Source organism: Panthera tigris, chromosome E1 (genome assembly GCF_018350195.1).
Source record: "Panthera tigris isolate Pti1 chromosome E1, P.tigris_Pti1_mat1.1, whole genome shotgun sequence".
Lineage (NCBI taxonomy): Eukaryota > Metazoa > Chordata > Mammalia > Carnivora > Felidae > Panthera > Panthera tigris.
Window position 1 is genome coordinate 60,121,769 of NC_056673.1, and position 26,676 is coordinate 60,148,444.

The 26,676-nt window shown below is 55.1% G+C and overlaps 2 protein-coding genes across 5 annotated transcripts; one reads left to right on the forward strand and one right to left on the reverse strand.

The window, feature by feature from the left end:
* Positions 1–16,890: 16,890 nt before the first annotated feature.
* ALYREF (Aly/REF export factor) lies at positions 16,891–21,521 on the reverse strand. The gene is made up of 7 exons (XM_042965474.1): positions 21,351–21,521; positions 20,443–21,048; positions 19,863–19,994; positions 18,269–18,416; positions 17,595–17,658; positions 17,336–17,513; positions 16,891–17,241 (listed from the first exon to the last, which is right to left on the reverse strand). Exons 1-7 carry the CDS (start codon positions 21,519–21,521, stop codon positions 17,227–17,229), a joined length of 1,314 nt encoding a protein of 437 aa, XP_042821408.1. The 3' UTR covers positions 16,891–17,226.
* Positions 20,853–26,490, forward strand: ANAPC11 (anaphase promoting complex subunit 11). Of its 4 annotated transcripts, none has more exons than XM_042966815.1 (3): positions 20,853–20,968; positions 21,879–21,998; positions 26,235–26,490. In XM_042966815.1, the coding sequence occupies exons 2-3, from the start codon at positions 21,890–21,892 to the stop codon at positions 26,378–26,380; spliced, it is 255 nt and encodes an 84-aa protein (XP_042822749.1). In that variant the 5' UTR covers positions 20,853–20,968; positions 21,879–21,889; the 3' UTR covers positions 26,381–26,490. The 4 variants fall into 4 exon arrangements, with proteins under 4 accessions (XP_042822749.1, XP_042822750.1, XP_007079174.1 ...); XM_042966816.1 differs by lacking the exon at positions 20,853–20,968 and adding an exon at positions 21,044–21,399; XM_007079112.3 differs by lacking the exon at positions 20,853–20,968 and adding an exon at positions 21,045–21,566.
* The last annotated feature ends 186 nt before the right edge of the window (positions 26,491–26,676 follow it).

Sequence of the window (26,676 nt, forward strand, 5' to 3'; positions counted from 1 at the left end):
GTGGGCACGGGACAGTGTCGCAGCCTCCCGTGCGCCTTCCCCCGGCCCCCGTCCGTCGTGACATGTCCAAGAGGTGCCGCGCGGGGGCGAGCCGGCGCTGTCGCCCCACCCCCGGCCGTGGACGCGCGCCCCGAGCCCCCGCGCCGCACGGCCGGCGCCGCGGGAGGGGGTTCGATTCGGAGGCTCCCGGCGTGCGCTGTCCGCCGCCCCGGACGGAAGCGGGCCGGGTCGAGGGACAGTTCGTAGCAGCGGGAGGGACCTCGTGAAGCGCGAGGCCTTCTCGCGGGGCCCGAGTCCCTGAAGGACCCCCCCCCCCCATCGGGGGCGCGCCCCCCGCCGTCGTCCCCTCCCGACCCGCGAGGCCAGGCGGGGAACCCACGCGCGAGGGGGGGTGGGGGGCGCGGTTTCGGCCGCGAACTTAATGCAGAACCCTAACCTTCGTTGTCTTTTGGAGATTCTCTCATATTTGAGGAACATTTGCGAATTTTGTGTAACTTAAGAGTCGCGCTGGCGGCTCCTTGTGCAGAGTTGAGCTGCCCCGAAGCAGAGCGGCTCCCTGTCATTGGAGACCCAGGGTACCACAGACCACTGTCCCGCACTGCTGGGTGGCCGGGTGAGGAGAGCGCTGCCCTCAGGTCACCCAAGTGCTTGAAAACAAAAGCAGAAAACCCTATTGTGGAAAATTCCAAACATACATCTTGTTAGCAATCCGTGTGAGAACGTGCCCTGGAATGTAGCAGCCGCACACGCTTATTCTAGGGTTTCCGAGGATCAGGGCGCGGCTGAGCAGGTGCTCTGGCCCCGGCCTCTCAGGAGGCTGCAGTCCAGCGCGTGCTGCGATCAGGAGGCCCGGTTCCTCGTGGCTTGGGGAGTTAGTGCCCTGTCACCCGCAGCTCCCGGCTGTGCACAGGGCTGCTCCCGGGTGAGGCCTCGGAGACAGACAGATGGACAGCGAGCAAGCGCAAGGGAGCCGGCAAGCACTCCAGACGCAGCCGCGGCGTCTCTTAGAAGCAGGGTCACTTCTGCCCTATTCTGGTCACACGGGCCTGCCCTAGTGCAGTGTGGGAGGGGACCACCCCATGCACCAAAGTGGAAGGAATGGGGTTGTGAACCCAGTGGGCCCGCTGCCTGGCTTCAATCATTTTCAGCCGATGGCCTCTCCCGTTTCGCCCGTGCCCTCCCCTCCTCCCCTCACATGCAGCCAATTTGAAGCGAACCTCAGAGGTTATTTCCACCATAAATATGTCAGCACTTCTTGTTTTGTTTTGAGAGAGAGCGTGAGCGAGGGGCAGAGAGAGAGGGAGAGAGAGAATCCCGAAGCAGGGCTTGTGCTCACCCGATGGGGGCCTTGGACGCACAAACCGTGAGACCGTGACCCCAACCAAAGGTGGATGCTTAACCGCCTTGAGCCCGGCGCCCTATTTCAGCACGTATTTACTTCGAAGGAAAAAGATCCTTGGGGGCAAACAGTAGCCGTGGTGTCCCACGTCTCTGCTGCTGTGGACGGAACCACTCCAAAGCGGAGCGCTTTGGAGCAGCGGTTTACAGTTCTCTGGGTTCGGTGGGCTGGGTGAGCTCAGCGGGAGCTCTGCTGCAGCGGCAGCCGGGTCAGGTCCAAGCTGGGGCCAAACAAGGCTGGGCCGCCTAAGACAGAGCCACCGTGTAGTGCCCCGCCGAGGCCGCGCCACACGACTCCTGTGGGATTTGGGCAGCCGGACCCCAAGAACCAATGTTCTGAAAGGCCCGCCCACGAGTCTTCGTGTGAACCCACTGGGAAGTGCCAGAACCAAACTTCTGCGCCCTTCCGCCGGTCAAGCCCGAGACTTGAGCCAGCCTAGGTTCAAGGGCAGGGAGTTAGACTCCATCTCTCTCAATGGGAAGAAAAGCAATGCACGCGTGGCCTCTGATCCAGCCACAGTGACCCCCGTCCCCCTCTGCTAAGACACTGCCTCCCAGCACCCCCAAAAGTCTCCTCCTACTCTGGCTTCAGCTCAGGGCAGAGGTGAGAGGGCACAGGTGTGGTTTCTCTTCATCTGAAACCTGGGGCTCGAGACCCGGAAGACCTGCCCCACCGCGCCCCACGAACCACCCATCTCGCCCTGACCTTCACAGTCCGCGAGCGTGGGATAAAATGGTGTTTGCTTTACGCTAAGTTCTGGGTAATCTCTCACAGAGCAGTTGGCACCTGGAATACCAACCAGGAAAAGTAACGACGGTCCTAAACAGAATTAAAGATCCAAACGGTATTCTCCTTGATTGCATCGTGAGTTCTTTCACGTTTTATTTGAACCTGAACCAAAGTTACGTGCATTGCAGTTAGCGATACGTTAATGTCTCAGTCGATAGAATCATCCTCTCTCTGCTCCATGTGGTGTCGTGTTGAAGGATCCCGGGGTCCCGTACAGTCTCCCGTGGCTGAGACCCGGCTGGTGGCCCCACACCACCGCCCTGACCAGTCCCCGTCCTCCGTCCTTCCTGTGGGGTGCAGTTCGAACCTGTGGGAACCAGACCCCTTCAAATGTGATGTGGCGCATACTTCGCACCGTCACGAGGGAGCAGTGACACTATTTTGAACCTTTTATCAAGTTAGCAAAGAGAGGCGCCCGAGTGGCTCAGTCGGTCGAGTGTCCGACTCTTGACTTGGCTCCGGTCATGATCTCGTGGTTCATGGCATCCAGCCCCGCATTGGGCTTTTGCTGACAGCGTGGAGCATCCTTGGGATTCTCTCTCTCTCCCTCTCTCTCTCTCTCTCTCTCTCTCTCTCCCCACCTCCCTCAAGCTCGCTCTCGCACGCTCTCTCAAAATAAATGAACATTAAAAAAAAAAAAAAAGACAAATTAGCAAAGAACCTAAGGGATGTGAACACCCGGTATAACAGCCTGGCCATACCTGACCCGGGGTGGCTGGTGGGGCTGGGAGCCTGCTGTGAAAATAAACCTTACACCTTAGCGTAACCTTCAGGTGGTTTGGCTCAGCAAACAACATTTTTTGTAATCTTAAAGTTTACTTATTTATTTTGAGAGAGAGCGTGCGTTCATTCGAGCACGAGCAGGGGAGGGGCAGAGAAAGAGGAGGGAGAGAATCCCAAGCAGGTTCCACACTGTCAGCGCAGAGCCCGATGTGGGGCTGGAACTCACGAACCGTGAGATCGTGACCTGAGCTGAAACCAAGAGTTGGTCACTCAACCGACTGAGCCACCCAGGTGCCCCTACAGCTTTTTTGTCCCAAATGTTTATTTATTTATTTTGAGAGAGAGAGAGAGAGCAGGAGAGGGACAGAGAGAGAGGGAGAGAGCGAATTCCAAGCAGGCTTAGCGGACATTGCAGACCCAACTCGGGGGCTCGAACTCCCGAACCGGGAGACCATGACCTGAGCCGAAACCAAGAGCTGGTTGCCTAACGCGCCGAACCACCCAGGTGCCTTGTTTACAACTTTATCGAGGTACGATTGACCAAATCCGCTCATGGACAGTTTATCATTCAATTATTTTTTGGTAAATTTGTCGGGTTGAATAAACATCATTACAGACTTTACCTTGAGCTCTTTGTCACTGATGCGTGCCCCCACCATCACTCCCAGACCCTGGCACCTGTGTCCTGCTTCCTGTACCTATATATTTGCCTTTCCTGAACATTTCGTGTCAGTGGCATTATACAACGCGTGGTCCTACGGTGCTTCGTGATCCCGCCTAGAGCGATGTTTGTACGTTCCATCGAAGGCACAGGATGTGCATGCTGTCCCGTTTATTGTGCAAGTACACCACCCACATCTGCCTGCATTCCTTGGTAATCGATGGACTTTTCACTTCCGTTTGTCTGTTATGAACATTTGCATTTATCTTTGTGGGAACATATGTTCATTTCTCTTGGCTAGATTCCCGAGAGCGGAATCCCCCCTGATTTCCAAGGTGGATGTACCATTTCACAATCCTGCCAGCAATACGAGAAGGTTCCACTCAGGCACACCCTTGACAATACGTGGCATTGTCTGTCTTTTTGATTAAAGCTGGGTGTGACGTGATGTCTCCTTGGGGGTCTGCTTTGCAGCCCCTGATGAAGGGGCTTCTTGGTAAAACATCTACTCAAGCCTTTTGTCCATCTTTAAATTGCACTCTGGTATTCAGTTGTCATAGTCCTTACACATTCTGGATAGGAGTCTTTTCTCACGTATGACTTGGAAATATTGTCCGTGGCGTGACTTTCATTTTCTTTTCTTTTTTAATTTTCTTCAATGCTTTATTTTATTTTTGAGACAGCACGAGCAGGGGAGCGGCAGAAAGAGAGAGAGACGCAGAATCCGAAGCAGGCTCCAAGGCTCTGAGCTGTCAGCACAGAGCTCGATGTGGGGCTTGGACCCGTGAACCGCGAGATCACGACCTGAGCTGAAGTTGGACAGGTGCTCGACCCGCTGAGCCACCCAGGCGCCCCGACTTGCATTTTCTTGATAGTGTCTTCTGAAGACAAAACCTTTTATTTTAATGAAGTCTAATGTCATTTGTTTTGTTTTGTGTTTTGTTTTTTGTTCTTTTTTTGCTTTTTTTCGTGGCTCACGCTTTTGGTGTTGCGTCTCAGAACTCTTTGCCTGAGCCAAAATTGTAAAGATTTTCTCCTCTATTTTTTTTTTTTTGGTAGTTTTAGAATTTCAGCTTCCATTTAGGCCTGTAATCCATTTAGAGTTTACTTTTGTATATGGCATCAGTTAAGAGTCAAGGACCGATTGTTTTGTTTAGGGATATGTAATTGCTTCCGTACTTATCGAAAAGACTAATAATTTCCCCCATCAAAATGTCTTTGTTGGGGCGCCCGGCTGGGTCAGTCGAAGAGCATGTGACTCTTGATCCTGGGGTCTTGAGTTCGAGCCCCGCGTTGGGTTATATAAAAATGAATATATACATAAATATATTATATAAAGAACAAATAAACTTTAAAGTACATATGACACCCAGGGAATGCTCATCCCAACAAGTGCCCTCCTTAATGCCCATCCCCCATTTAGCCCCTCCCCCTCCCCCTCCCCTCCAGCAGTCCTCAGTTTGTTCTCTGTATTTAAGAGTCTCTTATGGTTTGCCTCTCTCTCTGTTTGAATCTTATTATTCTTTCCCTTCCCTTATGCTCATCTGTTTTGTTTCTTAAATTCCACATATGAGTAAAATCATATGATGCAGTATCTGTCTTTCTCGGACTTATTTTGCTTAGCATAAAACACTGTAGCCATCAGCATTATTCTTTTCCAAATTGTTTTGCCTGTGCAAGGTCCTTAAAATGTCCATATAATTTTTTTAAATTTTTAATGTTTATGCATTTATTTTTGAGAGAGAGAGTGTGAGCAGGGGAGGGGCAGAGAGAGAGAGAGGGAGACGCAGAATCCGAAGCAGCTCCAGGCTCAGAGCGGTCAGCACAGAGCCCGACGCGGGGCTCGAACTCACGAGCTGTGAGATCATGACCTGAGCCGAAGTCGGACGCTCAACCGACTGAGCCCCCCAGGCGCCCCATCTTTGTTCTTTTTTTATGGATGAATAATATTCCATTGTGGATACACCACATTCATCAATTGATGGACATTTGGGTTTGTCACATTTTGGCTATTACGGAAAATGCTGCTGTGAACATTTGTGTGCAAAAACGTTTTTTAAATTTTATTTTAGAGAGAGAGCAAGAGCATGTGTCGGGGAGAGGGGCAGAGGGAGAGAGAGAGAGAGAGAGAGAGAGAGAGAATCCCAAGCAGGCCCACATTCAGCATAGAGTCTGACGTGGGGCTCACTCTCACGACCGTGAGATCAACTGTGTTGTTACGTGTAGCATGTAGTCTCTGTTCTTTTTTTTTCTGTTTTTAAAAAACATTTTTTTTAAATGTTTATTCTTGAGAGAGACAGAGACAGAATGTGAGTGGGTTAGGGGCATAGAGAGAGGGAGACACAGAATCCGAAGCGGGCTCCAGGCTCCGAGCGGTCACCACAGAGCCCGATGCGGGGCTCGAACCCACGAACCGTGAGATCACGACCTGAGCCGGAGTCAGACGCTTCACCGAGCCACCGAGGCGCCCCTTTAAGATTTTATTTTTAAATAATCTCTGTACCCAATGTGGGGCTCCAACTCACAGCCCCGAGATACAGAGTTGCACGCTTCACCCACTGAGTGCCCCTAAAAGGGCACATTCTCCTATTTCTTTTGTGAACTGCCTGTTCACATCCCTGTGCATTTCCCAATGTTTAGTTTTCTTAGGTATTTTTTTTATTTATATAAGTTTTTAAAAGCCCTCCCCACCCTTAACGTTTATTTTTTTTATTTTTATTTTTTAACTTTTCATTTTAATTTTTGGGGGGCCTCTGCCTTCTCCATTTCACCTGCGAAGATAAGGACTCATTTTCAACACAACGCCACCAGTAACACACCTACCAAAATTAACAGTGCTTCTTAGTATTATCAGATACTGAATGTTCACCTTTTCCCGGTCTCAAAACCCCTGTTCAGGCTGGTCTATGTACATCAGGGTCCAGATGGAATCAACACCATGCACTTGGACAGCGTGCTGCTGAGATGTTTTTCTTACACCGACCGTCCGAAACCACCCGGGTATCCCACGGTTCAAGTAAATTCTGATGCTCTCTGGAGTCAGCCCAGACCCTGCAGGCTCAGTGCCACAAGAGGGCCCGTAGTCCAGACGCCACAGGAGGGGTGCCCAGGCTGCCCACGCTCTTGCCAGCAGACTGCAAATACATGGGTCCCCATGACCCCCCCTCAGGTTTGACTACTTGCTAAAACAACTCGCAGGACTCAGGAAAACACCTTATTTGCAGTTACCGGTTTATTATAAAGGCTGTGACTCGGGCGGGAACAGCCGAATGCAAGAGACGTAGAGGACTCTCTGGGGGTGGGGGCGGGGGCGTCCGTGCCCCCTGTGGGTGCGGTGCCCTCCCAGCTCCGCCCAGTGCCCACCAACCAGAAGCTGAAGCCCGTCATTGGGGCTTTTTATAGAGGTTTCATTAAAGGACAGGATGGATTAAATCGTTAGCCATTGATGATTAACTCGATCTCCAGACTTCCCCCCCCTCCCCAGAGGTTGGGGTGGGGTGGGGCCGAAAGTCCCAGTCCCCTGATCACGGCTCGGACTTTCTGGTGACCAGCCCCCCACCCTACCCTCCACCCCGGAGCCATCCGGAGGCCCCTGAGAGTCATCCCGTCGACGTCGACTCTGGGACGGTGGAAAGGGGCTTGTTACAAAAACCGCTCCAATCATTGAGGAAGCTCCAGGGGATTTGGGAGCTCTGTGTCAGGAACCGGGGACAAAGACCAAATGTATTTACTATACCTCAGTCAAGTCACTTTCGTCTCCTTTTCTGTGCTTGTGGCGCTTAGGTGCGGAGGAAACCAGCACGCTCGTGGTTGAGAATTTCCCATGGCCACTTCTGGCTGGATTTGCCAGACTGAACCCTCCAGGGCTGGTCCTGCATGCCCCAGCTGATCTTCAGAGGGCTGTGGGCTTCCCACCGCTTCCCCTCGGGGGACCCTCTGTTTGTCCCACCTGTAGTGACGTCCAGTAGGCTCCTGGCGTCAGGCTGGCCCGCCCCTCATCAGTCGCCACATCAACCTTTCATCCAAGGGCTTCAGCAGCCTCTGAGGATTATTTTTGGCGTGTATTGTTAGGCATCATAAAATGGTGACTTTCTAATACTTCTGCATTTCTTAGCTAGAATTCTTAAAACAATTTTTTTTTAATCTTTATTCATTTTTGAGAGACAGAGTGTGAGCAGGGCACGGGTCAGAGAGAGAGCGAGACACAGAATCGGAAGCAGGCTCCGGGCTCCGAGCTGTCAGCACAGAGCCCAGCGCGGGGCTCGAACTCATGAACCGTGAGATCATGGCCTGAGCCGAAGTTGGATGCTCAACCGACTGAGCCATCCAGGTGCCCCTTAGCTGGGATTCTTTAAAAGAAACCTCGAGTCATCAGCTATTCAACCCCTTCAAACTATAATTTGTATAGAAAAAAAAAAGATTAAATTTTGATTTTCTCCTTTCATTTTGCACATTCTTAGAAAATATTAGAGCCCAAGTAACCTCCAAAGATGGACATTAAATGTTTTTTTAAAATAACTTTTAGGGGCGCCTGGGTGGTTCAGTCGGTTAAGTGTCTGACTTCAGCTCGGGTCATGATTGCACGGTTCGTGAATTCGAGCCCCACATCGGGCTCTGTGCTGACAGCTCGGAGCCTGGCACCTGCTTCGGATTCTGTGTCTCCCTCTCTCTCTGCCTGTGCCCTGCTCACACTCCGTCTCTCAAAAAGTGAATAAATGTTAAAAAATATATTAAAAATAAATAAAATAACTTCTAAATTTTATTTAAATCCAAGCTAGTTAACATATAGTGTAATAGTGACTTCAGGAGTAGAATTTAGAGATTTGTCAGTTACATACGACACCCAGTGCTCATCCCAACAGTGCCCTCCTTAATGCCCATCCCCCATTTAGCTCCTCCCTCCACCCAACATCCCTCCAGCAACCCTCAGTTTGTTCTCCACATTTAAGAGTCGCTTATGGTTTGCCTCCCTCTCTGTTTTAATCGTATTTTTCCTTCCCTTCCCTTATGTTCATCTGTTTTGTGTCTTAAATTCCACATGAATGAAATCATATATTTATCTTTCTCTGACTTATTTCGCTTAACACAATACACTCTAGTTCCATCGCTTTGTTGCAAATGACAAGATTTCATTCTTTGTGATCATCGTACCACACTTTATCCATTCATCAGTCGATGGACATTTGGGTAGATGTTTTTTTCTTAAGTATGAACACTTGGATGTTTATATATTTGACAAGAACAACAACATCAAAAAGAAATGTTAAGTTTATGAAATCATTAATGGTACTTTGAATGGCTTGTTAGTGATGGATATGTGCCTCGAAAAACCTGGTGTGCTCACGTTAACATGCTAAACATTTTCTAGTTTCTTTTCACAACTTGCGTAGGTTACAGGAAGATCGACCCTGCCTAGCGTAGGCTAAATGATCACACACAAGTTGGTGTGTTTAAACATTTTTTTTATTGTTTAATCGTTTTTTGAGAGCGAGATGGAAAAAGAGCTTGAGTGGGGGAGGGGCAGAGAGAGCGAGGGAGACACAGGATCCGAAGCAGGCTCCAGGCTCCGAGCTGTCAGCACAGAGCCCGATGTGGGGCTTGAACCCACGAACTGGGAGATCATGACCTGAGCCGAAGTTGGATGCTCAACTGACTGAATCACACAGGCGCCCCACAAATTGATATGTTTTAAAAAAAAATTTTTTTTAATGTTTATTTATTTTTGAGACAGAGAGAGACAGAGCATGAACGGGGGAGGGGCAGAGAGAGAGGGAGACACAGAATCCGAAACAGGCTCCAGGCTCTGAGCCGTCAGCACAGAGCCCGACGCGGGGCTGGAACTCACGGACCGTGAGATCATGAGCTGAGCCGAAGTCGGACGCTCAACCGACTGAGCCACCCAGGCGCCCCTAAATTGATATGTTTTAAATTAATGAGTTGAGGGGTGCCTGGGTGGCTCAGTCAGCTGAGTGTTGACTCTTGATCTCAGCTCAGGTCTTGAGCTCAGGGTTGTGAGATCAAGTCCCATGTTGGGCTCCATGCTGTGTAGCCTACTTAAGAAAGATGAAATAATAATTAATTAATTAATTAATTAATGAGTTTATTTCTTGGTACTCTGAAGGTTTTATTTCTGCATTAAAATCTTTAATGGCATATAACTTATTGCTATTTTCCCCCAATGCTCAGTTGATCTCAGAGTGAGTCATCAATAACAGTGAATTACTGTAAGTCAGATAAACAGTTATGAACATTACACAAATGTGTATAATTCCATAACAACTAATATATGTAAAATGCCAAAAAAAAAAGTCAACCAGGATACGTGGGGTAGCCACAGTGGGACACCAACGGTAACAAATGAACCTAACTATAGTACAAATTACACCAAAGGGGCAGAGAAGAAAAGGACTCACTCATAGAGTATTACTGGATACTCTATGGCTCAACACGGAAATAACAGAACTCAATACCGTACCCTAGTTAGTACATGTGTCTCGTGGGGGTGGGGTATGGAGCGGCAGTTCTGAAACTAAGGTAAAGGACTGGCATCGTATAAGCAAACAATGAGCAGGTTCCCCCTCATCACAGAAAGAAGTTACAGGAAGGAAAGGGGAGGCAGGGCTGTTGGTGCTGGGTTGGAATCAGAGGCATCGGTAAAACTCACGGTTTTCTACCACGTGTTTACACAGTTAGCTAGATAGGGAGAAGACGGTAGGTGTGTGTGCACGAACTCCTATGTACATCTCCTAGCCCCGTGCTGAGAAGGCCGAGGAGCACCAAGAGCCCGGAGGCAATGAGCACACCCAGCACCCAGATCTTGGTTGCTAAATACCCGTCTCCGTGAAAGTTGCCGGTCAAGCTGAGCCTGGAACCCCTCCTGGTGTCAGAAAGTCAGAAAAAGCTGAGGCGATGACAGGGGATGTCAGAGGGCACAGGAGGGACCGTGATAGGCTCCTGAGGGCCAAAGCGAAAACAGTCCGAGCAACAAAATAGCAGCTACCGGTTTATGACTCATAGAATCAAATAAATATCCACGAGTCCATCCTGATATAAATAGCTGAATAAATGGGTGGAAAGGGACTTGTCTTTCTTAGAAAAGGATCCCAGTTATTGTTGAAGGAATGAGGAGAATATAAAAACTCACCGTCAAACAGCACGGTGATCTGGGGTGCCTGGGTGGCTCAGTCAGTTAAGCGTCCGACTTCAGCTCAGGTCACGATCTCACGGTCCGTGGGTTCGAGCCCCGCGTCGGGCTCTGGGCTGATAGCTCAGAGCCTGGAGCCTGATTCAGATTCTGTGTCTCCCTCTCTCTGACCCTCCCCCGTTCATGCTCTGTCTCTCTCTGTCTCAAAAATAAATAAACGTTAAAAAAAAAATTAAAAAAAAAAAAACCCAGCACGGTGATCATGTTTGCACAACTGGGCACAATTGGGCAGAACTTTGAGAAACGGGTATTCACTTAATCCCCAAATGTCTCCCTCAGCGGGGTGCCTCGGCGGCTCAGTTGGTTAGGGATCTGACTCTTGGTTTCTGCTCAGGTCATGATCTCACAGTTCATGAGTTCGAGCCCCGCATCGGGCTCCACACTGACAGCACAGAACCTGCCTGGGATTCTCTCTGCCCCTCTTCCACTCTCCCTGAGTCTTAAAATAAATAAACTTAAATAAAAAATTTTTAAATGTCTCCCTCAAGATAGTTGTGGGTTACAAAATGAACAGTAACTCTACAGTAGAGAGGCAGGCAGCTCCCATCTGAACTAAGGCCGCCTCACCCACGATAAGACAGACAGACTGCCATCATGCACCCCACAGGGAGCACTGAAATGGAACAGTCCATCTGTGTATCTTACCAAGGATACATAACCCTGGTCTAATCATAAAGAAGTGAGACCATCCCCGATGGGACCGACCTTCAAAAGTGTCGAGGTCAGGGAAGATAAGGAAAGCACTACCAAGTGAAGACAAGTAGAGGCATCTCGAGGTCAGTGGACCAGGCATCAAAGAAAGAAGCATCTACAACACGGACTGTTAGGACAATTGGCTACATCGAATCAGGTCTGTAGTTCAGATCATGGCACTGGGTCAATGTTAGTGTCTGACTATGTAAGAGAATATCCTTGTTTTTATTATTTATTGATTGATTGATTTTTGAGAGAGAGAGAGAGAGAGAAAGAGAGTGCACAAGTGAGCTAGGGGCAGAGAAAGAGAGAGAGAATCCCAGGAGGGGCAGAGGGAGAGAGAGAGAGAGAATCCCAGGAGGGGCAGAGGGGGAGAGAGAGAGAGAGAGAGAGAGAGAGAGAGAGAGAGAGAGAAGCGGAGAGAGAGAAGCGGGACTCACCTATTTGGGGGGCTTGTGTGAATATCCTTGTTTTAGAGAAATACGCAGAGAAAGATTCAGGGGTAAAGATGCATCGTGCCGCACTCACTCGCGATCAGTTCAGAATAACACGGACAGGTGGAATGCCAGCATCTGGGTGAGGAACACGAAGGAACTCTCTGTCCTGTTCTCACTCCTTTCCTATCAAACTGAATATCAAAATTACAAAATAACACCCAACAACATTCACAACGAAATAGAGAAATAGGCTGACATTAAAAGAAATGATGAGGATTGGGGCGCCTGGGTGGCTCAGTCGGTTGAGCGTCCGACTTCGGCTCAGGTCAGGATCTCGTGGTTTGTGAGTTTGAGCCCCGCGTCGGGCTCTGTGCTGACAGCTAGGAGCCTGGAGCCTGCTTCAGATTCTGTGTCTCCCTGTCTCTCTGCCTCTCCCCTGCTCACTCTCTCTCTCTCTCTCTTTCAAAAATAAAGATTTAAAAAATTACTTACAGAAGCAGGCTCCAGCTCCGATGTGGGGCTTAGACCCACGAACCACGAGATCGTGACCGGAGCCGAAGTGGGACACTTAACTGATTGAGCCCCTCAGGCGCCCTGAGCTTACTTATTTTGAGAGATTGAATGAGGGAGGCAGAGAGAGAGAATCCCAAGCAGGCTCCTTGCTTTCACCAAAGAGCCCAACATGGGGCTCGAACTCACAAACCATGAGATCATGACCCGAGCCCAAACCAAGAGCTGGATGCTTAACCAACTGAGCCGCCCAGGAACCCTTTAAAAATAAAATCTTAAAAAAAAAAAAGTAAAATAAATAAACCCACGGCGGTACCAGGGTTTTGTCTGGAGAATGTGGGAAGGCAGTTCTGTCTGTGCCATCACACTTCTGTGCTGACTGAATGTATTATTATTTTTAATCTATTTTTAAAGTAAGCTCTACACCCAACATGGGGCTCGAACTCACAACCCTGAGATCAAGAGTCCCACTCTCCATCCATGGAGCCATCCAGGAGCCCCAAATGTGTTATTTTTTCAATTAAAAAAAAAAACAAACACTTTTTTTTTTTGTTTATTTTTGAGAGAGAGAGAGAGAGAGTGAGAGAGCGAGCGCAAGTGGGAGAGAGGCAGAGTGAGAGAGGAAGACACAGAATCCGAAGCGGGCTCCGGGCTCTGAGCTGTCAGCACAGAGCCCGACGCGGGGCTCGACCTCATGAACTATGAGATCATGACCTGAGACAAAGCCATACATTTAACCAACTGAGCCACTCAGGTGTCCCAAAAAACAAGTTGTCTTAAAAGAGCACCTCATAGTCAGTCAGAGAAAGACAAAAATCCTATGACTTCACTCATATGAGGACTTTAAGAGACAAAACAGCTGAACATAAGGGAAGGGAAACAAAAAGAATACAAAAACAGGGAGGGGGACAAACCAGAAGAGACTCATAAATATGGAGAACAAACTGAGGGTTGCTGGAGGGGGTGTGGGAGGGGGGAGGGGCAAAATGGGGAAGTGGCATTAAGGGATCTACTCCTGAAAACATTTTTGCACCATATGCTAATTTGGAGGTAAATTTTTAAAAATGAAATTAAAAAAAAAAAAAAAAGAGCACCTCATGTTCCATTCACCGTTAAGATAAGACTACGAAAACCCACTCCATGGTCTCTGCCCTTCATCCTCGCGGAGTCCCCGAATTCTGGGCCCAGGCAGCCTTTCCCCACATGCTGCCTTTCGCTCAGGGTGCATCTCTGGCTGATGTCCCCCCAGGGCTCCTTCCTTCACCCCAGCAAAGAGGCCAAGTAGTGAGGCCTCACGGCACCTGCCCCCTCCACCCTGGCCACCCTGGGGTCCCCGAGCTTTCCCGTGTTCTCACCTCGGGGCCTTTGCCCTTGCTGTCCTCTCTGCCGGCAAAACTTTGCCCTAAATACCCACATGCCTCACACCTGCACCCCCTGCCTCCTCAGCAAGGCCTTTCCCTACTCCTCACACAGCCTTACCACCATCTGCCACCCTTTAACTTTTTAAAAGATACTTATTTTGAGAGTGTGTGAGCGCTGCACACGTGTGTGAGCGGGGAGGGGCAGGGAGAGGGGTGGGGGAGAGAGAGACTCCCAAGCGGGCTGTGTGCCGTCAGCACGGAGCTCCGTGTGGGGATCGATCTCACGAACTTCACGATCGCGACCTGAGCCAAAAACAAGAGTCGGACGCTTAACGGACTGAGCCACCCAGGCGCCCCTGACACCCTGTATTTCACCTTCCCCCATCTCTCCCTCATCGGAGGGGCCAGTTTGAGGGCAGGGATTTCTGTGTTTTGCTCCCCGTTACCCCTCGCACGTGAATGGTGGCCGGTGCGCGGCAGGGACCCACGTACTTGTTGGAGAAGTGAGTGTGCCGTGTTTTCTTTAAACTCTGAAATAAAGCGATCACTTCACTGGGTTCTTGGGACGATGGGTGACATGCGCAGGGGACGCCCAGTAACGTGTGGGTCACGGGCCCTCAACAGACGCGTGGTACACATTCCGCAGCCAGCGGCCCACGCGGGGCCTCGCTTGCGCACTAGCTCCTATGAGGGTTATCGGGCCGCATTCCAGTCTCCCGGGTCGGTTTCCTGCATCGGACCGTCAGCTCCCCGAAGGCAAGAACAAACCTGTCCTCTTCTTGAGGAGCACAGACCCACAGCGGGTCCCAGGGTGCCACAGGGGTGTGCGAAGCGCGACGCTCGCTCAAGGAGTCCGCAGCCCCGGCCTCTGCGGGGTTTCCTACAGTCCGCAGGGACAGGTTGCTGCTTCTTATTCCAGATTCCTCAGGAACCACAGGGATCTTTGCTCAACCGCCCGAAAGCCAAGCATACGGGTCGACTGCCTCTTCCCCACACGAGCCACCGGGTAAGGGTCAGGCCCCAGGCCCAGGGCCTGCAATCCGTGCGGGCTCGCTGCCTCTCCTCCCTGGTGCCGGCTTCCGGCCAAGCGAATCACCTACGCGCTTCTGGACGCACCACTGAGCTTCCGTGCAGACCGAGGGCCAGGAAGAGGGCTACCCGGCGTCGGGTCTGGGCCGAGGGGGTGGCCTGATCCATCTGGTCGGCTGTTGACAGGCGCTGGCCAATCGCAGTTCGGCGTCTGGGCGCAGTGCAGGAGGGACATGTAAGACCGCTAAGTGTCACTTTGGCTTTCTCTCATTCGATTGGTACTTTGGGGGACGAAGGTGCTGGCCAGTGTATGGACGCCTGGCACTGTCCCTTAGGTGGCCAGATGCCTGGTTTGCCTCGGATCACGGATGCTGTCCTGCAAACACAACAGCCCCCCGCCCCCCGATTTTCCTCTCAAGAGCTTCCCGACAGACACAGTGACAGGGTCCCCCAGCCCTTGAAATGAAATGTCCCCAGGGAAAGCGTCGGAGGCTTCTTCCGGCTCAGGACTCTGGCCAGCAGCCCCCCCACGGGACTCACCTGCAACGTCTCGGGTCTCCTTATTTAGTCCTCCTCCCCCTCAGTGGCCTCCCCAGCCCGTGACGTCACCCCTCTTGCATCTCCTGTCACCTCCAGCCCTTCCTGGGCCACGCCACCGGCCGCGGCCTTGCTAGTGTCCATGTGTCAACGGCTTGCCAAATTGACGACGTCCAACTCCAAGCACCCATGGGGTCCCGGCTCCAGGCCCGACCGTGTCCGGGGTCTCTGCTCCCCTCCCGGATCCAACACGGAGCGGACCCTTCCCCTGCTTTTCTCCCGGGCCTTTCTCTGCACCACGGCACCCTCGGCCACTGCTCTGATGCCTCTGAGCAGGGGATGCCCTGCCCTCCCCATCCCAGTGGCCGTCAGTTCCATACTTGTGGCCTCTGGCCTGGGCCTCCCTCCACCTCCACCAGGTGTTCTCTTCAGGTGGCCCACCACCTTAGCCTGGCACCACCTCCCAGGGACACTGTCCCACTGCACCTGGACGCTCCGACCTCCATCACGCCCAGGCCTCCCAGACACACCACCAGGGCCGGGCGCGGGCCGGTCCTCTCCCCTGCTACGTTGGGCTCCCCCAGGGCTGAGCCGGCCGGGTGAGTCACTCTTCTGCCCCGTCCCCAGTATGACACAGGCCGGAGCAACAGCTAGAACCGACAGCGAAAGGGCCGCTCCTGTACACGCTCCTTTCTCAGGACTCTGGAGCACTGTCCCGAGCGTGGAGGTCGACCTGAGCCACGGGCTGTGCTCTGGCCAGTCTTCCTGTTGCAACTGCCCCCTCCTCCCTGTCCCCACTGTGAGGCTCGGGGACAGCTCTGGGGCCGTGCTCCCCACGGCTCATCCGGGTCTCTTCTCCACGGCCGCAGAGCCAGGGCCCTCGGGTCGCACTGGCTTTGGGGCGGAACCGGGTCATCCACAGGCGCCAGAGAGGAAGGTGGAAAATCCCGAAGACTCCGGACAGGTCTCCATGCCCTGCCTCCCACTGGGACCCGGGCCTCTTCCGAGCCGCCAGGTATAGGGAGTAGAGACCAGTGACGTCACCAGCTTGCTCCGTTCTGTCCCAGAGGGGGGTCCAAAGGGGGCACCTGTTCTTCCGGTCCCTCCGGTTCTCTGCACGTCAAACTGGACCCTGCCACAGCTCCCCAAGCTATCTCACCAGGCACATCCCGGTCCTCTTGTGAGAACGCTTTCTGGCTCGTCCCTTAACATAAAAGACAGAGAAAGCCCCGAAGGGATCATGCTGCAGTCGCCGCTGAACCCAGGCTTCTGGGAACCAGAGCACCAGAAGGAAGGGAACGGCCCGGCCGGGGCACGTGAGGTCTGACAACAGCGTGGGGCCCGCGGTCCGCCCCTGACGTCCGGTGCAGGTGGCAGAGGCGGCTGCTCCCAGGTCCTCCCGCCCAGCACCCGCCTGGAGCACGGACTCTGGCGGCTGTGCCAGGACTCCAGGTGTCCGTGGGACTGTTCCCCACACGCTCTCATCCGGTCGCGACACCAAAGTTCCAGCCCAAGCAAGGACTCCGACAGCGGGACAAATCAAATGGTTCCAGTTCTACACACGTTTCTATTTTATTATGGCAAAGGTGAAAACGCCACCTTCTCCACAACAGCAACCGGTAAAATTTATCCCAAAAATAACTCGGTACAAAACAGGTCTGTTTCAGAATTTAAAAAAAAAAAAAAAAAGAAAAAAAAGAAAAAGAAAAAAAAAAAGAAAAAAGAACAAAAAAACCTTTACATGAGTTTTTAAATCCTATTTTAAAACATAAAAGAAACAAATCCGTCACTGGCTGCACAGCCCCGGTCCTCCACCCCCCTCCCGCCAGGGAGCACCGAGGGGACGTCCGGGTCCTGCTCCGCTCAAGGATCTGCCGGTCTGTTTAACTGGTGTCCATCTGAAACACACAAAGACTTCTCACTCCAAGGAGCCCCCCCCCCCCCCAGGCAGTCTGCGGCCCCGCCCCCCGGGCCCCGGGCCCCGGGCCTTACTCTGGCGTTGTAAGCGTCCAGCTGGGCGTCCAACTCCTCGGCGGAGAGCTGCTGCTTCGAACTCCTGCCGGTGCCTCTGCCCCTGCCCCGGCTGCCTCCGCGAGCGCCTCTCCGGGTGCCGCCACCGCCCCCGAAGCCTCCGGAACCGCGGTTTCTGGTCATCCCGCCTCTGTTTACGCTGGCAAGGAAAACGGACCTCGCTCACGTGACCTGCACAGGCCCGCGGGACGAGCGGCCACGTGCCACGCCCCCAACTCACCTCTGTGCGGGTCTCCGCTGTGTGTCAATCTGTGACGTGACGAGCTGAATGTTCATGGGGCGGCCTGTGGCAAAGCACACAAGAGGGCGCGCTCCAGTTAGAGGGCTCTGAGGCGCACCCGCGGGGGCACCGCACCCCGGGCTCCATGCAAGCGCCGGAAAGGGGCCGTGTGTCTCAAATGCTGCCCGCAAGGGGAGCGGCCGAGTGACACCGGTAGGAGGGCGAGGCGGTGCCGATGACCAGCCCGCCAGGACCTCCTCGCTCCTTCTGAGTCCAGGTCAGGTGGGTGTCTGCTCAGGTGTCCGGGGTGCTCGTGGGTGGAAAGGTGTGGGTGACCTGACGGAAGAAGGACCGGTACCTTTGTCTTTACGACTACAGCCCCGCACTCAGAGGTGTACTATGGCGGTTCTGAGAAGGCTTCACAGAAGTGAATCTTCCGGAAGGAGCTGAAGGAGGGGAGGGATGTAGCTTGCTGGATGGGGGTTCACAAGAGGTTGGTCCGGATGTGTGGGGCAGCATGAGAGGTGGCAGAATGGAAGAGAGAGACAAAGGGGCGAATGCAAAGTGTCCTCAGCCACAGGGGTAAGCCACATTCCTGCACGGACGGCTGCCAGCCCCAGACTCCACAACTAGATGCGGCCCCTCTAGCATCCTGGGTCCAACCTCGGACGCACCATCCAGGGGGACGCCGTTGTACTGCTTCATCGCCTTCAGGGCATCTGCCTTCCGTTCAAAGTGCACATCAGCTGTTCCTAAACTGCGCCCTGAGCGATCGTAGTGTACGGCCGCCTTCTTCAGAGTTCCGAACTCAGCGAAGAGCTCCTGGGGGCCGGAAAGTGCAGCTTTTAGCAAAGCGGCTCCCCTTCCTGGGGGCCCAGGGCCGTCCCTGGAGTGTGAACTTCTGGGGGGCCGGGGGTGGGGGGGGGGGGTCTTTCCCTGGGAGGCAGACACGTATGGGGGCCGGGCAGTGCAAACTGGGGGGGAAGGGAGGGGCGGACGGGACAGCAACTTCCGGGAGCAGCTGGGCCTGAGGGCTCCCGCCAGCGTGGGGACCTGACACCGGTACCAGGAGGCAGGTACAGGACCGCAAAGCCCACCAGTGCAGGGCACGAGATTAAGTCGCTATCTTCTTCAACAGAGGAAAATTTCCGACACACCCAAGGACTGTACCAAGAAACAGCAAAGGCCAAGATCGCAGAGCAAGGGACGCTATCCGTCATGTGGACCAGCTCACAGGGCCCGTTGATGCGGGAGCCCTGACCCAGCCCCTCCCCCAGGGCAGATTTCTGGCTCACCTTTCCCTCTCCTCCTACTCAAGCCTGCCGCAAAGGCTGAAGTCAAGCGCTGCCATGGAAACTGCCCTGACCTCAGGCAGGCTGGGAGTTGGAGAGGGAACCCAGAGTGTGGGGCTACTCCGGCCGCAGGCACACAGCGGGAAGTGGAGTTCACCAAAAGCGGTTTCCAGTGGATGCCAGAAACCACCTTAAAAAAAGTGTTGAGACACCGTGAGTGCTCACCGGCCTTGCTCTGTCCTCCCACGGTAGTCAAACAAACAGTGGGGCTCTGGGAAATTGAACCCAGGAAGGCCCAGCACCCTGACCCAGCCATCTCTGGGACCGATCCTCAAGGTATCTTTACTTAACCAGAAAATAAGCTTATGCGCCTTTGGCGTTCAATCGAAAAGAAAAAAAGGAAAAAGAAAACAAACGAAAGAAAACACAGCTTCAGACAAGGATGGGTTTGAAATCGTGTCACTACAAAGACGGGTGGGGGAAGCCGGAGCGCAAGTTCCGCGAGACAGACACGGAGCTTGCAGCTCAAGGCAAACGGAGCAGGAAAGCTGCCCGGCACCATCCTGTGCCCGTTTTGTCTACCTGTTTCCATGAAAAAAAGGTCTTCTCCTCCCAACAAATAGCTAAAACAAATGCAAAAGAAACCAAAGAAACATCCCGGCTGAGTCGGTAACGCGAGAAACACGGGAGAGCCCCCTCTCCGGCCTGGCTGGGAGCTCTGGCAGGGGATCCTCACTGACAGAACGTCTTAGAAGGGCGGCAGCTCCTCACGCCGGGCTGGGGGCCTGTCTTCCAACACACCGGCCTACTTGTGGGGCTGGCGACTAGTGTGACCTCTGCTCTGCGACCCCGCAGCTCCTCGCGGGGGGCCGGGGAGGGCTCACTGGTCTACGGTGGAGGAGATTCAAGACCACGTCCCGAACAGGACCGAGTCCGTGAGGGGTCAACTGCGCGCCAAGAAGCTCCCGTCCCTTACCTGAATATCAGCGTCCGATACTCCAAAATCCAGATTTGACACCAGCAGTTTCCCACCCGTCTCGACGCCTGCGCCGCCCCCGAAACCGCTGTCGAAAAGGTCGTGTTGCCACTTGTCAGGAAGTTGTTTGGGCTGAAGGGGAAAGAAAACACAAGAACGGACCCAGACCCGTGAGCGGCTCTCCAGGACTCTCCTTCGCCCTCACGGTCCGGGCACGACACTCGGGGCCCGGAGGGAAACGCACACGGACCCGCGGCCCTGCCCTTCCCGCCCACGCCGCCGTCAGGCCGCAGCCGAGCCCCCGGGAGCCCCGGGCCCCGCGGCTCCTCGGTTCCCTCCAACTAACTTCCCGCCGCCGGCGCGGCCGCGCCCAACGCCCCCTCGGCCCCGCCGCCACGAGGCCCGGCGCCCGGCCGAGACAAAGGCCGGGAGGGTCTCCGCCTCCCGGGCCCGGCCGGCGCGCGGCCTCCCCGCCCGGTCGGCGCCCGCGCCCACCGGCCCGGCGCGGCCTGCAGCCCTCCCCGCCGCGCGCCGCCCCGCCGGCCCGCTCCCCACCGAGGCCCGCCGCCTCCGCACTCACCCTGCTGTAGGGCGCCGGCCGGTTCCTGCCGCCGCCGCCCGCCGCGCCTCGAGCGATGGCCGGCCGGTTCCGGATGGGCCCGCCGCCTCGGTTCACTCGCGCGGCGGCCTGCGCCCCGCCGCCGCGGCCGCCCTGGGAGCCGGCCCTGCCGCGGCCCCGGCCTCCGCCGCGGCCGCCTCGCTGGCTCCGGTTCAGCTTAATGATGTCGTCCAGAGACATGTCCATTTTGTCGGCCATGGCGGGCGCGGAATCGGCCTTGGCTCGAGCCCGCGCGTCAGCACGCCGGGGCGTCACTTCCGGAGCCGCGCGGTGTCTTCCGGTGCCGAGTCCTCGGAGAGGCCGGGGATTGGCTGCGGGCGGGCTGTGGGCGGGCTGCGGGGGCGGGGCGGCGCGTGCGCGCCGAGGCGCGAGTTCGGCGGGCGCAGCTGTGAGGTGCCGGGCAGTGGCCGCGGTCGTTTTTATACCTTCCCGCGCGGGCGCTGCCAACGGAAGGCGGGCGGGGCAGCGCGCGGTTAGGCCGGCGGAGGTGCGACAGCGCGGGGCGGAGCGCGGCCGTTGGGGCGGGCCTGGCGCGCCGCCCCTCCCCCGCCCCTCCCCACTCCGAGCCTTGAACCCGCACCTTTCACCCCGCCCACACCCTCTCCCCGCGCTCCCGCCTCTTCCGCCCGGCTTCTCCCCGCCCCCGCACTCCTGCCCCGCACCCCTTCGCCGCGCCTCACACCTTCTGCCTGCTCCTACCGCTTCCCTGCGCCCTGTCTCCGCGCTCGACCCCCATCCCTTCCCCGCGCTCTCAACCCGCGTTCCTCCTTTTCTGCGCCCTCACCCTTTTCCCGCGCGTTTCCCTCTCCCCGCGCCCCACCGTCTCCCACGTCCGCCTCTGCGTCCTTCTCCGCGCCCCACCTTCTCACCGAGCCTGAGCCCCGGGTCCCGGCCCGCATCCCCCTACCCAGCAACCAGGTCCCCTTTTGGTGGCGGTGGCGGCGGCGGCGGCGGGGGGAGGAGGCGGCACGCAGCTTGCCTAGCTGGCGACCGAGCAGCCCGCGACCGGGACCGCGGGCTGAGTGGTTGTTCCCTGGCATGACCTCCTCGTTAGCCGGGTCTGGGTCTTCATTTGTTAACCCCAAGTTAGTCTTATGCCTTTGAAAAGCACTGTATGGCACGTTTTTGCAAATATTGTTGAACGCCCATGCACCCTTTGGTGGACGCAGGGTAGACTGCGGATGCTCTGAAAATGTAGGGAGCCTAGCTCTTGGGGCGCTTGGTCCTCCCAAGGAGGTCCCGGTCCTGCCCCCGCCACCTTGTAGACAGATTTGTGCTCACCCCTCTGGATTTCTCAGCCTGGGCATCGGTTCCTGACCCTCTTGATCCGTGGGGGCCTAGATGCTGTAGCTGAGCAGGCTGAACGTAGCCAGCCCATCTCTTTCCTCTGCTCGCAGGCTCCACCGCCATGAAGGTGAAGATTAAGTGCTGGAATGGCGTGGCCACTTGGCTCTGGGTGGCCAACGACGAGAACTGTGGCATCTGTCGGATGGCCTTTAATGGCTGCTGCCCGGACTGTGAGTGTCCCCCGTGTTCCCTCCCTCTTGAGCTTTGCCTGCTGGCCTGGTCTTGGCGTCTCCTGGGAAATAAACCTGCACAAAGTGCCTGGGTTTTGGGGCCCCTGTCCTCAAGAAGAAAAGTTGGCAGAAGAAAGCCAAGTGGTTTGGTCACATGTTTGTATAGAGACCCCATCAAAAGTTTTGTAAGAAAAAGGGTTGTAGCCTTTTATTGTGATCAAACTCAGCTATGAAATACGTGCGGCAAGGGGGCGCCTGGGTGGCTCGGTCAGTTAAGAGTCTGACTCTTGATTTGGGCTCAGGTCGTGACCTCACGGTTCATGAGTTGGAGTCCCAAGTTGGGCTCCGAATTCTCAGCTTGGAGCCTGCTTGGGATTCTCGATCCCTCTCTCTCTCTCTCTTTCTCTGCCCCTCACCTGCTCATGTATTCTCTTTCTCAAAATAAGTAAACTTTAAAAATACTTATTTTCGAGAGGGACAGAGCATGTGCATGCGTGCGCATGTGCACGAGCAAGCAGGGGAGGGGCAGGGAGAGAGGGGGGCAGAGGATTCCCAAGCAGGCCCCGCACTGACGGCAGAGAGCCCGACGAGGGCCGACTCGGAGCTCCAGCTTATGAACCAGGAGATCACAACCGGAGCTGAAGTCAGACGCTTAACCGACTGAGCCACCCAGGCTCCCCTACTTAAATAATGTTTAAGGGGCACCTGGGTGGCTCAGTCGGTTAAGCGTCCGACTTCGGCTCAGGTCACGATCTCGCGGTCCGTGGGTTCGAGCCCCGCGTCGGGCTCTGTGCTGACGGCTCAGAGCCTGGAGCCTGCTTCAGATTCTGTGTCTCCCTCTCTCTGCCCCTCCCCCGTTCACGCTCTGTCTCTCTCTGTCTCAAAAGTAAATAAAAAACGTTGAAAAAAAATAATGTTTAAAAAAACAAAAATACGCGGGGTACAAAGATGTGTTAAAAGTCTTTAAAGATTCTCAAGCGAACAAAAAGTGGAATGTTGTAAGGATACCCCTTCCCTGCATCCAGGATGCATCCGGGATGTAGGATAACAATGCCTGAGGAAAGTTCCCGTGTTTGCCTCAGGGTTTTCAAGTGCGTTACGGTAACAGATAAATGGGATATTTCACTGGACTCCTGCAGAGTCTCTAGCCGTGGCTTGGGTTTTTTACCGGCAGTGCTGTCGCGTCAGATGTGGTGATAAGTCCTTAGCGTTACCCCTGTGCTTAGTCCTTGCTCAGATTTTTCCTGCCGTCTGTCGTCGTCTCTGTCCTCGATGGTGTGAGCAGGATCAGTGAGTGCTTGCTTGCTTTGCTGTGCCTTGGCTGTTGAATCTCCAATGAGCCCCTGTTCCCCCCTTCTCTCAACCTTTCCGAGGCAGCTGATCCTTTGGCAAAGTCATGTTTTTCACACCGTGTCCACTGCCAGGTTTTATCAGATTTCTTCTCTGTGGTGTTTTTTTTATTGATTTTTTTAAAATGTTTATTTGTTTTTGAGAGAGAGACAGAGTGTAAGCAGGGGAGGGGCAGAGAGAGAGGGAGACACAGAATGGGAAGCGGGAAGCAGGCTCCAGGCTCTGAGCGGTCGGCACAGAGCCCGACGGGGGGCTCGAACTCACGAACCGCAAGATGACCACCTGAGCTGAAGTCAGACACCTACCCACCTGAGCCACCCAGGTGCCTTTATTTCAATCATTCTCAAAGGGCTACGGGAGCCTGGAGGGGCACGCGTTTGCAGCTTCCTCCTAAGCAACAGACTGTTAGCTTCTGAAAAGAAAAGTCTGGAATGTTGCCCTCTACTGGGTGTGGCAGAGTGAGCCTGTGTCTGACGGGTGGCACTCCCACAGAGCCCACAGAGGGCAGGTTCCACTGGGCCTGTAGCCGGGCATCTCTGCGTTTAAGGGGGTGCTCAAGTTTTGTGGAAGTGGGTCTGTTGCTGCAGAGAGGAGGGGATTTAAAGTTTATTTATTGCGAGAGCGAGAGCGAGAGCGCACACGAGCAAGGGAGGGGCAGACAGGGAGAGCATCCTAAGCAGGCAGCGCAGAGCCCGACGTGGGGCGTAGAACCCACAAATCCTGAGACCGTGACCCAAGCAGCCCAAATGACTGAGCCCCCCAGGCGCCCCAGAGTGGGGGATCTAGAGTCTGGTGTTCAGACTCGAGGTTGTGTGAGAGCCGGTTGTAAGGTGCAGAGTGTTTGACAAGCCTATGGCGCTCTTTGTACAGATTAAGTGAGGCGGGGTTTCTCTTGCCAAAATTGAGCTCTTGTGAAGAACCCAGGGTGACTGAGGCCGTCTTCAATCTGCTCCCTGTCCCTGAGGGCTTTGGGAGTAAAGGTCTCCTTGCGGGGGCTTTTCATTACAAAGGACACCAGCCAGCCCTTGGGTGAGTCACCGACCTTGTGCTCAGGTGCCCGTCAGAGCCTGAAGCAGGCTGCCTGCCTGTGGGGACGGTACGGAGTTCTGGAAGCGGCTCCTGCCCTAGCCCTGCCTCACGTGGACCGCGTGGCCAGTTCTCCCCCACCCCCCAGAGAGCTAGCTCCTGCCCACTGTCTTGGATCCTCTTTTCCAAAGCGACTCTAATTTCGTAGCGGTGATTCCAAGCTGAGTTCTGCTGGGCTTGGGAAGGCCTTAGGGGTGGGGGTGGGGTGGGATGTAGTCTCCATCAGGTGTCCTACCACATGGGCTCCTGGCACAGGGTCCTGCTCACCCCCCAGCACCCATCCCTCCCGTGCCTGGGGAGGCAGAGCGAGTTCAGTAATTCCATACTTGCTAAGGGTATGATTTTCTGGTTTTGTCATGAAAATTTCAGAAAGGGAGTGATGTTTTGTTATAAAAAGGAGTTTTTGCCCCAAACAGGTGAAAAAGGCATAGCGGTGGCTCTTTTCTGACTTGGTGGGGTGCACGCGCCACCGTGGGGCGGGGGCTGCGCAGGGACGGGAGCTGATGCTGACAGTAGACCTGGAAGGTTCCTGGCCTGGCACCCACACCAGCTGCCTGGCTGGGCTACTGCTCCGCAAGTGGCGGCCGCCCTGATACACCGTGTGCCCTGGCCTCCTGTCCGCCAGGGGGGGTGACAGGGAGGCCACAGAGCACCGCCGGGCCCCCAGCCCCAGGTCAGCGGGAACAGAGCCCGGTGGGAGTGCTGTGATTTTGCAGGGTCGGGCACCTCTGTTTGGTGGCGGGAGGAAGGGCCGTGGTCACAGGAGTCCAAAGGCGGGGTCTGTGCTCAGAGAGCCCCCAGACTTGCGTTTAGGATACGCGTGGAAACAGCTGTTGCCATGACAGGATGTCTTGTGTGTCTTGGCCCCAGTGTGTCCGTCTGGTCCCCTGCGTTTGTGCACCAGTGACACGTGGACACGGCATTCGGTACGCGTAGAGGACCCCCCAGGGCAGTGAGGTGGGGGGATGGCCACCCCAGGAGGGGTGGGGATAAGAGGCCACAGCTCTCAAGGCCTGGGGGGGAGCCTCGACCCGGGCCTGCGGAGGTCGTCCTCCTCTGTTGGCACCAGCTGTGTGATGGGATTTTCTTGATTCTGGGAAATCAGAGGGACCCATTTTTGTCCTGATTTGGGGCAGCGTGGACATCCTCTCGGTGAAGGTAGATGGAGGTGGCTTGTCGCGGCAAAAGCCAGCGGCTCGCACCTGGCCTTGGAGGCCGCGCCCTTTCGGACCAGAAATGAAAAAGGGGTGGGTGGCAGCACTGTGCTCACTCCCAGCTGCTGACAGGCAGGGCGGTAAACGCCACAGGGTCCCCCCCACCCCCTCTTCCTGCACTGGGTCGCTGCCGCCTGGGAGAGGAACCTCTGTCCCAGTCCCAAGGCCCCAGCTCTTCTCTTGATCGGGAGAAACAGCTCACTCTTCAGATGGGTGGCTCTGGGGGCTGGGGGGACGGGTAACCTAGATGCGTTCCTGCTGTGATCTCCTGTGGCAGGTTACGTGGCAGAACTGTGGTGCGTCTGTGGATGGTCTGCGGGCTAGGCCAGAGCTCCCTGGAACTGAGCCCCCGCAGGGGAGGGGAGGGTGATTCCCGTGGGGGTCACTGCTGACCTTTGTTGGGGGGCACACTGCAGAGGCGCGTTAACGCTCCTGATTTCGGGCTTTCCTGAAACCCAGTGTGTGACAGGCTCGGGACACAGACCCCCCCCCCCCTCTCTCCCCCGGGGCTGCCACGGCTGCCTGACATCCCTAGCCGGCCCCCCCGCCCCATGTGACGTGCACGGTCCTCTCGTCCCTCCCACAGGCAAGGTGCCGGGCGACGACTGTCCCCTGGTGTGGGGCCAGTGCTCCCACTGCTTCCACATGCACTGCATCCTCAAGTGGCTCAACGCACAGCAGGTGCAGCAGCACTGCCCCATGTGCCGCCAGGAATGGAAGTTCAAGGAGTGACACGGCCCCTCTGGGCTGTGACAGGGTTGACACGAGGACTGGAGCCGCGTTTGTTTTTCATCACGCGTTGACGCTTTTATCCAATAAATAAAACTCATTGAATTGCCTGAGCCTTGCTGGAGGCCTCCTGTTTGCTCGGTGCTGCTGCAGCCCCGCTGGGCATGCCTTGATAGGAAAACTCATGAATAAACATCTGGATGATGCCACCCAGGCCCTGAGTCACCACCCCGGGAGGAGAAGGAGTGCAGGATCAGCCAGAAGAGCCTGGGGCAAGAGTGACTGGGGTCTTGAAAGGC